At 41.9% G+C, this 17,563-nt stretch overlaps 1 protein-coding gene across 5 annotated transcripts in view; it reads right to left on the bottom strand.

Moving 5' to 3' along the window:
- Positions 1 to 17,563, bottom strand: part of celsr1a (cadherin EGF LAG seven-pass G-type receptor 1a) — a 221,762-nt gene that overhangs the window by 69,254 nt on the left and 134,945 nt on the right. For all 5 annotated transcript variants that reach the window (XM_060903047.1, XM_060903048.1, XM_060903049.1 and 2 more), the window contains 3 exons: positions 13,798 to 13,955; positions 6,560 to 6,723; positions 5,098 to 5,223 (listed from right to left, as the gene is read on the bottom strand). In XM_060903047.1, coding sequence (XP_060759030.1) covers positions 5,098 to 5,223; positions 6,560 to 6,723; positions 13,798 to 13,955 — 448 coding nt within the window. The remainder of the gene's footprint in view (positions 1 to 5,097; positions 5,224 to 6,559; positions 6,724 to 13,797; positions 13,956 to 17,563) is intronic.

Raw genomic sequence — 17,563 nt, 5'->3', positions numbered from 1 at the left:
ACACGGAAGTAAGGCGGAAGGTAGTTTGTTGACGTCACCTCAAGACGACGCCAACGATTGGTCAAATTTGTGGGAAAGTTGCGGTGACTGGATATAATTGCAACACCGCCCTGAATTCGCGGGGATTGGTTGAATTTGTGTTGAAGTTGCAAATCGCAATATCGCGAAATCCTGGAGGGTCTAAATTTAGAACCTATAGCCACGGAGAAAGAGGCGGACGAATACGCAAGCCAAGTCGCTCGTGAAGAAGAAGAGCAACAACTGCTTGAGCCGTTTTCTGGAACCTAGGAAGTTAATACATGATACAAATCATAGTTTGCTTATTCTTTTTTTTTTTTTACTGATTTGGTATTCAACTTTCACAGTTATGATAAAACAGTGTCTCTTTGTAATTGTCATTTTTGTAACCTCACTTGGTAAGGCACAAGACTAAATAATGGCAATAAATAGGCACTTTCATTTTTAGTTCTGGAGCCGGCAGGAGTGGGTGGCACGTTGTGCCATACGCACTGTGCACAGTAAGCGCGCAGCAGCCAGGAATTTATTAGGGTTCACCTCCAGAACTAAGCTGCTCATAAAACTACAACCTTTTCTGGTTCCAACAGTACCAATTAGGACCATGTAGACCCTTTCTATTTTGTATTACAATGTTAAGTACAGGTGTGTGTGTGTTGGGGGGGGGGGGGGGGGGTGTTCAGCATGCAATTAAAGCTATTTATTTATTTTTTACTAAAATCACAGTATTTCTGCAACCATAAAAGATTTTTTTAAAAATTCCAAAACCTATGATCTTCTTACATTTTGCTCATGTTGTGAGAGAATCTCTTTTAGAGCCTATAAATACAGAACCCCCCCGATGAGTTAGTTGAGAGATAACAGGATGGCGTGTCCATTCATTTGATATTGAAATCATGTTTTTAGATGCAATATAACGTCACACATGTTTCAGTGGACAAAAAGGTAATGATAAGATTGAGAAATACACAGGGAAGTTTATCACAGAGTGATTATAAATTAATCTTGCAATGGCCTTTTCCTTCACGCCAGTTCCGTGATTATTGTAGAGACTTTACCATAAAATTCCAAACAGGTTCAATTCACTTAAAAATAAGCTCTCTGTAAAGGGACACCGCAAGATCATCATAGGTTTTGGAATTTTGAGAAAAATATTTTATGGTTGCAGAGATACGGTGATTTTGGTAAAAAATACATAACGGTAATTACACGCTGATCCCCCTCACCTATACTTAACGTTGTAGCACAAAATAGAAAGGGTCCACATGGTCCTAATTGGTACTGTTAGAACCAGAAAAGGTTGTAGTTTTATGAGCAACTTAGTTTTGGAGAGGAATCCTAACAAATTCCTGGCTGTTGCGCGCTCGCTGCGCACAATGCATAAAGCACAACGCGCCACTCGCTCCTGCCAGCTCCAGCACTAAAAGTGAAAGTGCCTAGTATAAAACTTCAGAACTGCTATTAGTTAAATGCATAAAAGACTAAGGACAATTAATAAACTCAAGCAACAGGCTAAACACAAGCTTGACACTTCCCAAGCAGTGAGCTCTTTGGGATGGTGCTTCTGACTTTCGTTTCTAGACCGTAGGAACTGCTCCGCGTACCAGACGTCACTCAAATCCTTCTATGTGAATCTGTCTCACAAATTTATCTTTTTCAAAATGTATGGAGGGCGGCACGGTGGTGTAGTGGTTAGCGCTGTCGCCTCACAGCAAGAAGGTCCTGGGTTCGAGCCCCGGGGCCGGCGAGGGCCTTTCTGTGTGGAGTTTGCATGTTCTCCCCGTGTCCGCGTGGGTTTCCTCCAGGTGCTCCGGTTTCCCCCACAGTCCAAAGACATGCAGGTTAGGTTAACTGGTGACTCTAAATTGACCGTAGGTGTGAATGTGAGTGTGAATGGTTGTCTGTGTCTATGTGTCAGCCCTGTGATGACCTGGCGACTTGTCCAGGGTGTACCCCGCCTTTCGCCCGTAGTCAGCTGGGATAGGCTCCAGCTTGCCCGCGACCCTGTAGAAGGATAAAGCGGCTAGAGATAATGAGATGAGATGAGAAAATGTATGGAGCGGACACCAAACCGTCCTGTCGGCTTGAAGTTACCTCTCTTTGTCCGTATAAATCGAACCCATTCATTCTGTAAGTGTCCTGCTGACTTTGAGCTATAATGGATCGAAATTCCACTTTTTTTTTTTTAATCAGCTACACCTGAACAGCCTTGAACGACACACCTCTTCGGAGACATGCTTTGGTTTTAGCTTTGTTGTGGAATAAAAATGTTGTTAAAAACGTGCTACACTTTGCAAAGCAGACAAAGCCAGAAATGCCTCGAACTTTCAGGCGTTGCACATGACGTCACTTCCTTTGAATTAACAATAACTTACGGTGGTGTAGTGGTTAGCACGGTCGCCTCATAGCAAGAAGGTTCCGGGTTCGAACCCAGCGGCCGGCGAGGGCCTTTCTGTGTGGAGTTTGCATGTTCTCCCAGTGTCTGCGTGGGTTTCCTCCGGGTGCTCCGGTTTCCCCCCACAATCCAAAGACATGCAGTTAGGTTAACGTGGGGCGGCCTTGGGCTGAGGTGCCCTTGAGCAAGGTACCGAACCCCTGACTGCTCCCCGGGTGCTGTAGCATGGCTGCCCACTGCTCTGAGTGTGTGCATTTGTTCACTGCTTCAGATGGGTTAAATGCAGAGGATGAATTTCACTTGAAGTGTGCATGTGACGAACAAAGGTTTCTTCTTTCTTCTTATCAGGAACGCATTTGATTAATGGTGGACTCAAAGAGCCAAACTTTACCGGCTAAACAGAACATGTTCCCGGTCTCGTATTAAAATACAATTTAGATAATAAAGTATTTAACATGTCTAGTTTTATGAGGTATAATTTCCAGGGGTGATGTCATTTTCGTAAGACTAGCACTTTAACATTTATAAAATATGATATTGCCTCCAGAAAACAATCGCAATTTCTCCTTGCGTGTTTACGATATGAATGTAAAGTCTAGCGCTACATCTAATGTTCACCCTGTCTGAGGAAGTATAAAGATTAAAGGCTTAAAGGGGAACTGAAGGCAAATTTATTATCAAAATTCTATTTCTCCCATTTTATTAAATATAGTAATGCATTTTTGATCGCTATTTTGTCACTGCTGTAGTAAGTTATGAGTGTTTGAAATATGCTCTGTAATATATCAGCCCATAATGTCAAAGCAGTGGCCGTAAACGAGATTCGTCGAGACCTGTGCGAGACATCGTAGGAAGGAAGTAAAACGTACAGCGGAAATCAAAGTGACCAACATCTGCCAACGTTGTCAAAAGACGCGCGCGCCCTCTTTCGAATGCTGATGTAATCAAGCTGGAAGTTGTGCTTGTTTTGATAGCGATCAGGAAAGTTTGAAAAAAGTAGGCAGTAATCGTCATTTAAACTCATTTTTGTGCAATACTTTGTTTGGGAAACCATTTTCAAAATGGCGGCACTGACACCTGGCTGGCACTTCACGTTTCGAAGTCTCGCACAAGTCTCGTGAAGATCGCGCGGATAAGCGACGCCTGCCGTGGACCAAACGAACTAAATTCAACATGGCTAAAAACCGAATAGGCCGATAAGTATAATATTTAATTGCAATTAGTTGCCAATGCGAGTCACGATATAAGGTTACTAAAACCGAAAACGTAATTGAATAACACGTTAATTAAGAAATAAAGCAAGTTTAAAAATGACTTCAGTTCCACTTTAATAATAACGTAATACTTACAACACTCAACATTTAAAGTAATTAAAAATATTTTCATTTTCAAAGAAATCTGACTATATTTTTTCAAAGAAATCTATCTTCTACAACTGTATTCTGTCATGATTAATCATCACATGATCCAATGTCATCCAGAAAAGAATTGCTTTCCTTTTGAGTCTGTTTCCTCTCATGGTTTCCTCCACATGCTCTCTCAGGGAGTTTTTTTCCTTACCACTGTTGCTTCTTGTTCATTACTCATTTCAGCCCAAGCAGAGATCTATTACCAAAAAATCCAACACAAACCCAAGCAAAATCAAATTAAATAAAATGCACAACTGGTCAAAAACCATATCCCTGTTGCAGTTTCCATTCTGAAGCAGTCTCACGCTCGTCCCATGCCTTTTCAAGGCCATAGTGAAGTTTCCTTTGGAGCTGAGCTCCTAAACGTGAACTTGATTCTACACTTTCTCACTCTGGCTCAGGGCCAAGTATGTGACGGTGACTCATACTCTTCCTGAGGGATGAAATCGAACCCTTTTATTAAGCTGAAAAGAATAAAAAGGTGCATCTTAACAGGCTTGGCAACAACATGGCAGCAGAGTTGCTGGAGGGTCTTATCTGTTGCTGCTGTGAGTCTGTCTCACAGTGAGCTGAATATTGGGCTGAAAATGACAGCCAACTCTGTCATTCTGATGGATATCTGTTCAGACGTTTCTCTATAACAGGACATTCATGAAGACTAAAGGCCTCTGCATGCTCTTGCGACAAGGCTTTCGCAGATAGCTTTTCGCAGACAGTTGTAATTTATCGTTGAGCGGGGAGTAATAGGCGTGCGCGATGTTATTCACCGCCACAACGCAAGGGGGCGCGAAGTCGCGAAACCGCTAGGAGTAGTTGGTGGGTGTGGTTAGTGGAGTGTTTATCCTCCGGTTACTTATAATGACTAGAACTGGAGTCGTATAGATGTACGTACTTCCTCACTTCCTCGATCAACCGCTCTTCGTGCTGCTCCATCTTCGCTCGTGTTTTTAAAAATGCCGGTCGTGAAAACAAACCAAACCGGGAAAGTAGGGAAGTGGAAGTGCGTGTACAGCGGATGTAGAGTGGACCAATCAGAGCCCTCTTGTCTGCAACGCTGTCTGCGAGGCTTCTGCGGTGGTCACAATTTTTGGGAGGTGCGCGCAGAGTGTCTGCGAAGGGGGGGAGGGGCTACGCAGACACTGTCTGCGACGCTATCTGCGAGGACTGGGTTGTCAGCATAAATTGGCCTTAATGCTTATCAAAATAAAGCAAAGATAAAAGCAGGAATAAAAGGAAAAACACCGACTGACGGGGGAAAAAAACAGGACACACACTCACCTTGTTCACAGTTCTTGCCTCCGCGGCCATTAGGACAGTCGCAGGAGTAGGTGTTCCACTTGTTCTCACACTGACCCCCATACTGACACAGGCCCTCTTTGCAAAAATTCCTCTTTGCAGGACAGCCTGGAAGAAAAAGAGAGAAGAGAGTAGCTGAATCATACACAACACTCTTGAGACACATCATCATTAACTCATCATCTACACTGAGTTTAACCGTTACATGATCACATTACAAGCACTACTAACCCTAAAGTCGTGTGTTTCATGATGAGCCAGAGCTTCATGATGCCCTTTCAGTTTCAATTAATATCAATTCAGTTATAATTCCAATATTAATCATTCAGCTACTCAAGTTAAAAATACATTTACTGGTCACTTGACTTGAATGTGTTTAGCTCAACCTCAGACCTAAGCACCAGAATAAATAATACAACTTGGCAAAGTGCTGTTAATGATGCGAAATGTTTTGAAGCAGAGTTTTGTGGACGGACAGTTCACAAATTAAAAGCTTTAACAGGGTCTATTTACGATACACGATGGTACAGATATGCCTAATACATAAATAATTTGAATAGTTTAATTAAATACATTTGCACTGTGATCATTAAGGGCTGTGCATTAAATTTTCCTGAGATTAGAAGCACTTATGATAAAGTACACTGAAACAATCTACACCCATTAATGAAATAACTCTAAGGCTACGTTTACATTAGACCGTATCTGTCTCGTTTTCTTCGTGGATGCACTGTCCGTTTACATTAAACCGCCTGGAAACGCCGGGAAACGGGAATCCGCCAGGGTCCACGTATTCAATCCAGATCGTGTCAGCTCCGGTGCTGTGTAAACATTGAGAATACGCGGATACGCTGTGCTGAGCTCTAGCTGGCGTCTCATTGGACAACGTCACTGTGACATCCACCTTCCTGATTCGCTGGCGTTGGTCATGTGACGCGACTGCTGAAAAACGGCGCGGACTTCCGCCTTGTATCACCTTTCATTAAAGAGTATAAAAGTATGAAAATACTGCAAATACTGATGCAAATACTGCTCATTGTGTAGTTATGATTGTCTTTAGGCTTGCCATCCTTCCACTTGCAAGTGGTAAGTGATATGCACTGAGATCACACACACAGCGGCTCAGTCCCGAAAACACTGCTAGTGTGCTTCACTCGCGCGCTCTGTGAGCTGTGCAGGGCCGGAGTGCGCACCCTCCAGAGGGCACTCGCTGTTCAGGGCGGAGTGATTTGGAGCGCAGGATGCCTGCGGAGCCGAGCGTATCCGTGTATTGGTGTTGCTGTGTGCACGCGAATCGTTTTAAAAACGTTAATCTGATGATCCGCTGATACGGTCTAATGTAAACATGGGCTAAACCTATGTATATGCCAGTGCTTAGAGAGAACATGATGAGCTTACTGTCTTTATTAATAAACTCTAAACTCAGTCACGCTAATATTCAGACCTGCTGTGGTGCCGTTGTTAGCGATGAAGCTGGCCATGTCTGTGGGCTTGCTGTCGATGGTTAGGTTCCTCATGCAGCCCACAAAGTCTCGGTTTCTCACTGGGAAATCCTCTGGCAGGTTTGGGACACCACCCAGCAGGAGAGGGCCGGTCAGGTCCAGTGACCTTCAAGAAAACAAATCCGCGAAAATAAGATGCAAACATGCTATACTGAGGGGATGAGACAATAATAGTAATCGTATTTATATAGCTGAGTATTGATTTAGTCACTGATTTATCTATCAGCTGAAGAAACATAAATTTCATTTCATGTCACCGACGTTATAAGTCAATAAAGATTAAATTGACCTTCCAGCGGATTTATTCTCAAACTTATTTGAAGTAAAAGTCGGCGCAGATTTCAAAAATCAAACTTTAATTTTCAAAGACCAAATAGTGTTTGAGAAAAATGAATTTTCTTTAAAATGTCAGATTAGATTAGATTCACTTTATTCATCCCTCATCGGGGAAATTCACGTGTTACAGTAGCAAGAAAATGTCAAACAGATAACAAATAAAACTGAAATAAAAATTAGACAAATGAAGGATTAAATACAGATGGCTATTTGCATTATCTACCATGAAAAAGTATAGAAAAATTGCCTTATTGAGAGGCTCGGAAAAAATTGCACATTACAGGTAGACTCTGTATATATACACACATATATACATAAATAATATTTATATAAGTATGCATAAAAATAGTTTAGGGCCTATATTAATTGCACATAATAATTGCATTGATGAGAGATGGCAGAGGTAGTAGTGGTGAAGTAGTGCAAATATAACGACAAACAGGTTATTGGTGCTACATTACAAGTTGTGGGTGTTATACAGTCTGACAGCAGTAGGTATGAATGACCTGCGGTATCTCTCCTTCTTACACCGTGGGTGTAGCAGTCTACTACTAAAGCCTCGGTCACAACCAGCCGTATGTGCTCCTACAGCCGGTCTACATGCAAAAAACGCAAGAAACGCACGGAGGGCGCGTGTGTGACGTGCTGATTTTCGAGCCGTAGACTGGCCGCAGAGGTTCTTTGTCATGTCAAACAAACTCTACGGGCGCTTACGTTTTTTTCAGGTTGCAAGACAAACTTACGGCCAACGCGCGTCTTTCTCCATCTCATCTCATCTCATTATCTCTAGCCGCTTTATCCTTCTACAGGGTCGCAGGCAAGCTGGAGCCTATCCCAGCTGACTACGGGCGAAAGGCGGGGTACACCCTGGACAAGTCGCCAGGTCATCACAGGGCTGACACATAGACACAGACAACCATTCACACTCACATTTCACACCTACGGTCAATTTAGAGTCACCAGTTAACCTAACCTGCATGTCTTTGGACTGTGGGGGAAACCGGAGCACCCGGAGGAAACCCACGCGGACACGGGGAGAACATGCAAACTCCGCACAGAAAGGCCCTCGCCGGCCCCAGGGCTCGAACCCAGGACCTTCTTGCTGTGAGGCGACAGCGCTAACCACTACACCACCGTGCCGCCTGTCTTTCTCCATGAACAAAAAAAACGCAGCGATTTGGGAAATGCCAAAAATCGCACGGCCAAAAAAATCGTACGTCCGGTTGTGACCTAGGCTTAAATGAGCTGCTTAAAGCCCCCACAGCCTCATGTAGGGGGTGAGAGGGGTTATCCATGATTGAGGTCAGTGACATATGCGATGACGTCAGGTAGTGGTTGCTTGGAGCAACTCAGCTGTTTATATTCTCTGGTTACATCGTAGTTTTGCAAATAGTTTTACTGAATTTATCAGTTTTTAAATAAGTATGCCTCATTGCGCAGCATATACATGCCACAATGATGCTAAAAAGAAAGCACAAGATGGAACTAGACTGCATTTCCACAGAGAAAATGCAAAGTGTGCTTGATCAGCTGTGGCACAGGGTCCCTGACAGAAACTGGATCATACATGAGACCTCGCACCGCAAAATCTTTTTTTTCCCCCACATGATCTACAGAAAGTGTGTGTAGCAAAGTGTATGTGTAGTGTGTGTGGCTGTGCGCTCTAAAATCTAGGTTTAAAATGGCTCAACTTGCAGTGTGACATGACACTTCACGGTCTAAAATCTTTTTTTTTTTTTTTACATGATCTACAACTGGTGCTGGGAAAATTAACAGAGTGTGTGGCATGGTTTAAAACAGAGATTTTAGAACTCAGCTACGCGTTGAGCCACTTAAAACTGAGATTTTAGAACATGCAGCCAACACAATACATACACTACACTATATACACACTACACACACTTTCTGTAGATCATATTAAAAATAAAAAATAAAAATTGTAGCACGAGGTCTCATGTATGATCCAGTTTCTGTCGGTGACCCTCTGCCACAGCTGATCAAGCACACTTTGCATTTTCTCTGTGGAAATGCAGTCTAGTTCCAGCTTGTGCTTTCTTTTTAGCATCATCGTGGCATTTATATGCTACACAATGAGGCATACTTATTTAAAAACTGATCAATTCGGTAAAAATACTTGGAAAACTAGCAAAACTACAATGTAAACAGAGAATATAAACAGCTGAGTTGCTCCAAGGCAATGCATACGTCACCACCGCAGGAAGCCCATCTGACATTTTGAAGAAAATTCATTTTTCTCAAACACTATTTGCTCTCCAAAAATGAAAGTTTGATTTTTTTGAAATCTGCGACTACTTTTACTTCAAATAAGTTTGAGAATAAATCCGCTGGAAGATCCCTTTAAAGGAACTGAAAGTAACCAGAACGAAATGTTTTGGTTGACTCACTATAACTACAGTGTGAACTCATAACTGCAGTGTCAATTGTAGATGCCATAATTGTACAACGGGAGCCGAATCCTCCAAATGAGATGACTGTGTGAAACATTACTGGTCACATGGTTAGGTCTTTAAAGCAGATCAGAGCGTACACAGGTACACTTTTAATCTCCATGCACGACTTGCAAAAATGGAGACATTTCAAGTCTCTTATAAAATCAGCCAACTAGGCATCACATCAAACGACTGTGCGGATTTAGCAGACTTACTGTGACCTAGTCCGTAACGGAAGGTGTTGTGTTAAAGAGTGGGTTTTGTCCTAAATACTGGGTGTCTTTGCAGTGGTCAGTACCACGATAGCTTGTGTTTTATGTCACAACATGCCCATGGAGTCAGAGCATTTTTTAACATAGTTACTGGGAGACTAAATGGTCTCCCAGTGGCCAGATTTGGTCTCCTAATCAATGCCAAACCAGCTTCACTGGGAGACCAAATTTTAAACCAAGTTATGTCTTATCATTTGGTTCAATCAGTTGCAATTCATTAACCAAGTACCATGTAAGTATACATTTAACAAGGAAAACGAAGATCTATGTTATAAGATATACACACAAGATCATGTTGGTTAAGAAAAACAAAACTAAAATTTGGTTACTGAGATGGCTGATGTCAGAATCCGATGTCATTGCTGTGTAACTTTGAGTGTCTTTGACATAACATTTGTGCTTGGTAATTGCTCTTGATAGCTGTGTAGTCACTGTAGTGTGTTTGTCTGTATGGTGATTGGTGAACCATTTTGCATCACAGAATATGCCGCAGTGGTGCAGCCGCATGGACTCTGGGGCCTGTGATTGTATTGCCCAGACCAGTTGGTGTCCTAGTGGAAAATCCTTAAAAAATGCTCTGCATGGAGTCCTTCTTGAGCTTGTTTTAGCAATTCTTAAATCTTTTTACTTGCTGTACATTGTATAAAAACATATGTGACCCCTCACCGAATCCAGGGACACATGTCGGCCGCAACGAATCCGAGATAATCGCAAAAGAAGCATTTTTTTTCTAAATTTGTGATTTTTGTTTTTTTCCATCATGTGCAAGTTGAGATCTTGAAGAATGCAATCAGTATTTCAGATAATAGACTGTTTTGTTGGAAAAGCATACATTTTTTGTTGCAAATTGTCTCGTTTTTGTCAGGACTGTAGCCTGCTGGGGGGTGTGGGTAAATTACCATATGGGCCATTCACATGATGATTTAAGTCTTTTGGGTTTTTTTTTCGCGAATCAGCTGTATGATATGAGCTGAGCTCGTGGCTACTTAAGCTGCATACAGGCGTGTGATTTCACTATGGAATGAGCAAGCTAAACAGAGCGCAGAGGAACTGAAACACCGCGAAGCAAACAGACACACGGTATTTACATCGGAGATAACCATTTCTAGCAAAAAAACCGCAACCTTGTTTTCCAGATTGAATGGAATACTTGAATGATCGGATGATACACGGACCGTTCTAGGACTACTTTCCATCGGAGGTATTGGTGTGTGCAAGGCGCCATTTCTCTTTCTGATGGGGTAAGTTTATTAATCTAAGGCTGTGTGGTAATTTTTGCATGTAACGGAGAGTGTTGTGGTTTGGTTAAGCCTAGGTCACAACCGGACATACGATTTTTTGGCCGTGCGATTTTTGGCGTTTCCCAAATCGCTGCGTGTTTTTTTTTTTGTTCACGGAGAAAGACGCGCGTTGGCCGCAAGTTTGTCTTGCAACCTGAAAAAACGTAAGTGCCCGTAGAGTTTGTTTGACATGACAACAAACCTCTGCGGCCGGTCTGCAGCTCGAAAATCAGCACATCACACGCGCGCTCTCGTGCGTTTCATGCGCGCCCTCCGTGCGTTTCTTGCATGTAGACCGGCCGTAGGAGCACGTACTGTACGGCCGGTTGTGACCGAGGCTTTACATGAAACTAGTGTTGTGTTAGTTGTGTCATCATTGTGCTATCTTTCTTTCTTACGGTGTGAGTAATTTTTCAACCACAAAACGTTGAAGTATACTTTAGGACTTATTTTTGTACTTCATAATTGTTTTGGGCATACTTTGCATGGAAGGAAAAGTGATGTGGTGATCTTTGTTTACATGAAAGTAGCATCGTGCTAGCTCGTAGGGGGTAGGGCTTTCCTTAATGTCATGCAGATGAGCAGCATTATGTGCCCGCCCTACACCCAGAGCAGCTGAGATGGAAAACTTTGAGGGCGATTTTCTCCCTTTTCTGTTTTAAGAGGTATACACTTTCAAAAGGCCACACATTCTTCAAATATTGTCAGATCTCCACATGGAAGGCATCATTGGAAAGCTTAGAAACTGTACTTTCTGAATCTGTCAATAACTCAAAATGCCCCCGGGCCGACATGTGTCCCTGGATTCCGTTATCTGACACATATTATATGCAGCAGTACTTCTGTTAGATATGCCATGTATATGATGTATATGCATGGCACACAGAGCTATTTAAAAACGTACTTGCATTTAACCTTTAACCTCATCCCCATCGTGACCTGCACGGAGCAGGCTGGTACAAAACAGAGCAGGTTGCTGCCTATCAGACTGAGAACACTTGTTCTCACTCTTTTTTTTTTTATTTGCATTTGTTTGAAGTGCTTTTCATGCAGAGCTGTGTGAGGAGCCACACCCACTGCCTTAATCCCTATGTGTAAAGCTGTTTAACCAGATGTTAAAACAGTTGCAGGCGAGTGACACTTTAAAGGAAAACATGTCACTCCAAAATCTCCCACAGGTGTTCGAACTGGGTTGAGATGTGGGGACTGTGAAGGATTTAGCATATAATTCCTATCATCTTTTTCATACTAATCAAACTACACTACCGTTCAAAAGTTTGGGGTCACCCAGACAATTTTGTGTTTTCCATGAAAAGTCACACTTTTATTTCCTACCATAAGTTGTAAAATGAATAGAAAATATAGTCAAGACATTTTTCTGGCCATTTTGAGCATTTAATCGACCCCACAAATGTGATGCTCCAGAAACTCAATCTGCTCAAAGGAAGGTCAGTTTTATAGCTTCTCTAAAGAGCTCAACTGTTTTCAGCTGTGCTAACATGATTGTACAAGGGTTTTCTAATCATCCATTAGCCTTCTGAGGCAATGAGCAAACACATTGTACCATTAGAACACTGGAGTGATAGTTGCTGGAAATGGGCCTCTATACACCTATGGAGATATTGCACCAAAAACCAGACATTTGCAGCTAGAATAGTCTTTTACCACATTAGCAATGTATAGAGTGGATTTCTGATTAGTTTAAAGTGATCTTCATTGAAAAGAACAGTGCTTTTCTTTCAAAAATAAGGACATTTCAAAGTGACCCCAAACTTTTGAACGGCTGTGTATTTAGTGAGCCCTCGTGTCTTGTCGATGGTGGCGGGGTCATCCTGGAAGAGCCCACTCTGCGCACCAAGGCAAAAATATTCAGTGATCAGTCAGAATAAATTTGTAGTGATTTCACGGGCGCAGATAGAGGGTGGGACGGGTGGGATTCGTCCCACCCAGATTTAAATTCACCTCGTTCGGTCCCCCCCACTTATAGGGAGGAATAAACGTCTATGCTGTCTTTCTTTGCATAAGGCAAACCTCACGGAAAAATCAAAAGACTAATTACCATTCGGTTTATTGAGGTGCACAGCAGTACATACATAGTTGCAACAACTCACATAAAACAAGACTGATATTTGGTTGGTTGAGCTGCGCAGACTGCACAGGTTGCGAGCTCGAGCTTGGTTGCTATGGTTATCCACAACAAGTTTGACAGGCATATCGGGGACAGCTCCTAGTTCAGGACCCCAACACGGCATGATGAAGGGTGCCAAACCGAAAAGGCAGAAAACGATTGCATCGTTTTTTCAAAAAACAACTGTAAGTAAACTGTGCCTTACTTTATCATATCACCTTGCAATTTTTTGATAGTCTGTTCAAAGTAATGTCGTAGTGAAAGTAAAATCATACGGAGTAGAGATGCCTTTCTGGTAGCCTCCTTCTTTCGGTGGTAGCCTGTAGATACAGTGCTCAGAAGGCAGTTTTAATGTTTAATCTGGCGTTCCCTGCCATAATTTCAGCGAGCATATTGTTTCATAAGGAAACTTTGCGAAGAGTTGTTGACTGACTGCCGCTCACACAACACACAGGCATAGTTAGAAAGTCAACACATGTTGACAACACGAGGTGGGGGTGGGGTTGGTTTGCTGGCAGCTTTGTCCCCCCCAGTTCAAAAAACGTATCTGCGCCCCTGAGTGATTTGCAGTGAGGATGTGGGTTTGTCACTGGAAAACATATAAATGGAGTTTTGTTTTTCCACAACAGATCAGTTTCTAAAGGTGAACTGTGTTGAGAGAGAGAGAGAAAGACAGAAAGTGATGGATAAATAAAGAGAGTAATAGGTACTAACTTCTTTTGGCCCGTCTGTGTGCCCTGCGCCGCGCAGGAGTAGTTCCCGATTTGAGTCCCAAAGCGCACTGCCATGGCGATATCACAGTCATCCACTGCTACCACTGCCACCTTCTCCCCCGAAGGGCCATTTGGGACCCCCAGGCGCCCGATGTTAGGCTACAGCGCACACACACAGACAGTCACAAGCTCCAGTTTCATGGCACGAAAAATCTGAGACATATTGTAAAATAAATAAATAAATAAATAAATAAAATAAAAAAATTAAAGCAAAATCACGTCACATTTAACATTTATTCCATGAAATAAAAAGTCATGCATGAGCTGATGGCTATAAGCCGTGTATGACAAGATTGAGTGGAATAACTGTTTTATTCTATCCACATTTCACTGGATTTTGAGAAATGGAGCATTTTCATTTTTGTTTTTTTTTTTTGCAAATTCGATAAATAAAAACTTTATACAAAACAGCTGACAAAGTCATTTCTGCTTAGAATGTAATGTAAACAAACCAATGAAATGACAGTAGCAATTTGTGAAAAATGTGATAATAATTCTTGAAAAAAAAGATACGTTCTTACCATTAAACACTTTCATTCCATATTTTGTTGCTTTTTTGTATTTTTTGGTGTTTTGTTTTTCAAGTAGAGTTTTTATTTCGTCCTCGGCTGATTCAGCAAAACGCGCCGCCATTTTGTTTTTCTCTACTCACGCTATATGAGCTGATATCCTAGTAGTAGAGTAGCCAATCAGAGTGTGTGATTGATCATATCCAGTGAATGTGGATAGAATAACATAAATCATCTTTTAATGCATATATGTTAGGAGTAACGTATTTAAATATATGGCAACGCAATTTGAAATTCTGATGCAAATGGGGAATGAACTAGAAATGCATGAACTGTAGACTTACAACAGCTGAAAAAATTTGATGTCAGGTTTAAATAATGTATTCTTGATTAATAATTATCTCAGTACAGTTCATTTTTACACAGCAAGTAAAGTTTTAATAATTGATGAAGAAAAAAAAAAAACCACAACAGCTCATGGTTGCAATCCTGAAGCTGCCACACACACACACACACACACACTGTAATTTCAGGTGAGTTGGGACTGTTTAGATGAACGTGAAGCGATGGTGCTAAACACCTGGCTGAGTGGCAAATATACTGTATAGTCTTGGTTTAACTCTAACACACGTTCAAATTCATTCACCATACACTTATTAAGTAAGGAGAGAGATGAACAGGAAGGATAGTGAAGGAGAGATGAGAATCAGGACTAAAGAGAAAGAAAACGTTTTGCAAGCTGGGTCCAGGCATGGCACAGTTTCCACAGCAGTGAGCTTATCAGCCACATCGCTGCCCCACCTACAGTATCGTCCCTTTTTCCACCACCAAAACACACACACACACTTTTTCCAGTGGGATTTTTTTTTAACAACCAGACAGCATTATCCCTCTGACGCTCAACCTGCTTTTAGCCTGCTTATTTTGCTTTCTGGTGTCTCACACATTCAAAACCACCCTTTTTCTCATGCAGTCTCTCTCGAACTCTGAAGATTTGATGTCTTTTCCTAAGGAAGTGCAGTAGCAGAGAGAATGTGGTAGCAGGAATCATCAAGGTGTGAGCAGGAAGACAAACTCCCATCAGGGAAGCGGCGCAAACAAAGCCTCAGAAGAGCTGAGCGTGTCACGGTGTGTCAAAAGTCCTTAAAATAGCAGATCAGTGGCTGCAGAGATAAAAGCAGCATGCTCATATTTTGGCGCATTGTTTCAGTGTTTTAGCGGCAGGAAACGAGGGCGAGTTATTATCCAGATGGCTATCTCTAGTCTTTTTTTTTTTTTTTAATGCAGGAGAGCGGACAAAACAAAATTGGCTAATGGCCAGGCGCTCGGTGTCGTCCAGAAAAACATATACACATCTTTGCTTGGTTCCTTTAAAAATGGAATAGAATTATACTGCAATGTTACAATCTTATAGCCCAGGCTGAATCCCAAATAACTTATTCATTATATACCAGTCAAAAGTTTGTACACCCCTACTCATTCAAAGCGTTTTCTGTATTACAAGTATTTTCTACATTGTAGAACAATTCTGAAGACATCAAAACTATGAAATAACATATGGAGCATATATGGAATTATGTGGTAAACAAAAATGTGTTTAAAAAAAATGTGAAAAGTAGCCAGCGTTTACCTTGATGACACTTGGCCTGATCTTAACCAGCTTCATGAGGTCGTCACCTGGAACGCTTTTCAATTAACAGGTGCCTCGTCAAAAGTTAGTGCAATTTCTTGCCTTCTTAATGCGTTTGAGATCAAACAGTAAATAAATAATAAAAATACAGTAAATAGCCCTATTCCACAACTGTAGTAATCCATATTATGTCAAGAACCGCTCAACTAAGTAAAGAGAAACGATATCCATCGTTATTTAAGACATGAAGTGTCTTTTAATTCAGAGAAATAAAGAAAATCCACTAAATTAGAAGGCATGTCCAAACTTTTGACTTGTATTGTACGCACACTACTATTCACCCATGACTGCAGTACCATCTCATCTCATTATCTTTAGCCGCTTTATCCTTCTACAGAGTCGCAGGCAAGCTGGAGCCTATCCCAGCTGACTACGGGCGAAAGGCGGGGTACACCCTGGACAAGTCGCCAGGTCATCACAGGGCTGACACATAGACACAGACAACCATTCACACTCACATTCACACCTACGGTCAATTTAGAGTCACCAGTCAACCTAACCTGCATGTCTTTGGACTGTGGGGGAAACCGGAGCACCCGGAGGAAACCCACGCGGACACGGGGAGAACATGCAAACTCCACACAGAAAGGCCCTCGCCGGCCACGGGGCTCGAACCCAGGACCTTCTTGCTGTGAGGCGACAGCGCTAACCACTACACCACCGTGCCGCCCTGCAGTACCATCTATTGGGAAATTGTTTTCTGCTTACATACAATACTACCTTTAAGATTTAAAAAAAAAAAAGTACTCATTTGGTTTTGTATTAGTTTAGTATATTGATATATAATTTTACAAAATAGAATATACACAAAAAATCAAATAAAATACACAAATTACATGCATTTATTCATTAAGGAGTTCATTAATGGCAAATCAAAGGCAAAAAAAAAAAAAAGATCAGGAAATCTTGCTTTGATACACTTACATTAGATGGCTAAATTTAGAAGGAAAGTTTCCGAGATAAAATATGGAGCTCACAAAATTGCAGTTTCTGTTTCACTTTTCCCACTGGCGTATCGTGAATGTGTCATATCCAGCCTGGGGAAAGCTCATCCAAATATTCTTTAAAAATACAGTAAAATCATGTCTTCTTCAGAGGGACATGACCAATACTGAGCCCTCATTAATTCTACTGGCTATGCACCAAGAAAGAACAAGAGAGAAACTCAAAAAGTTCCAAGCATGCCAGGGCCGCTGGCACAACGTCCACACAGAGATGCAGCCTGAAGTTGGGCACCGTTTTGGCTCCTCCCTTTCACCCACTGTAGTCCCAGAATCCCTCTGACGGCGGTATGACAGGGTGTGAAATTGACACCTGTGCTGATGGAGTTTTGCTGAGAGACATGCGTGGGCTGTGGTTAACCCTCCAAAGACACCAATTCACCACAAAGCCACTCAACAACCAAGAGGAAAATTGAAGTCTTTAAGTAAAACTTCAACAAACTCCACTTCCTTGTAACGGTAGCTCCTCTAGAAAGCTAAGAGCACTTTTGAGTGTGTGCCAGCTCA

This window comes from Neoarius graeffei, chromosome 21, assembly GCF_027579695.1.
Source record: "Neoarius graeffei isolate fNeoGra1 chromosome 21, fNeoGra1.pri, whole genome shotgun sequence".
Classification (NCBI taxonomy): Eukaryota; Metazoa; Chordata; class Actinopteri; order Siluriformes; family Ariidae; genus Neoarius; species Neoarius graeffei.
The sequence above is the reverse complement of the archived record's forward strand: the minus strand, read 5'-3'. Positions and strand labels throughout refer to the sequence as shown.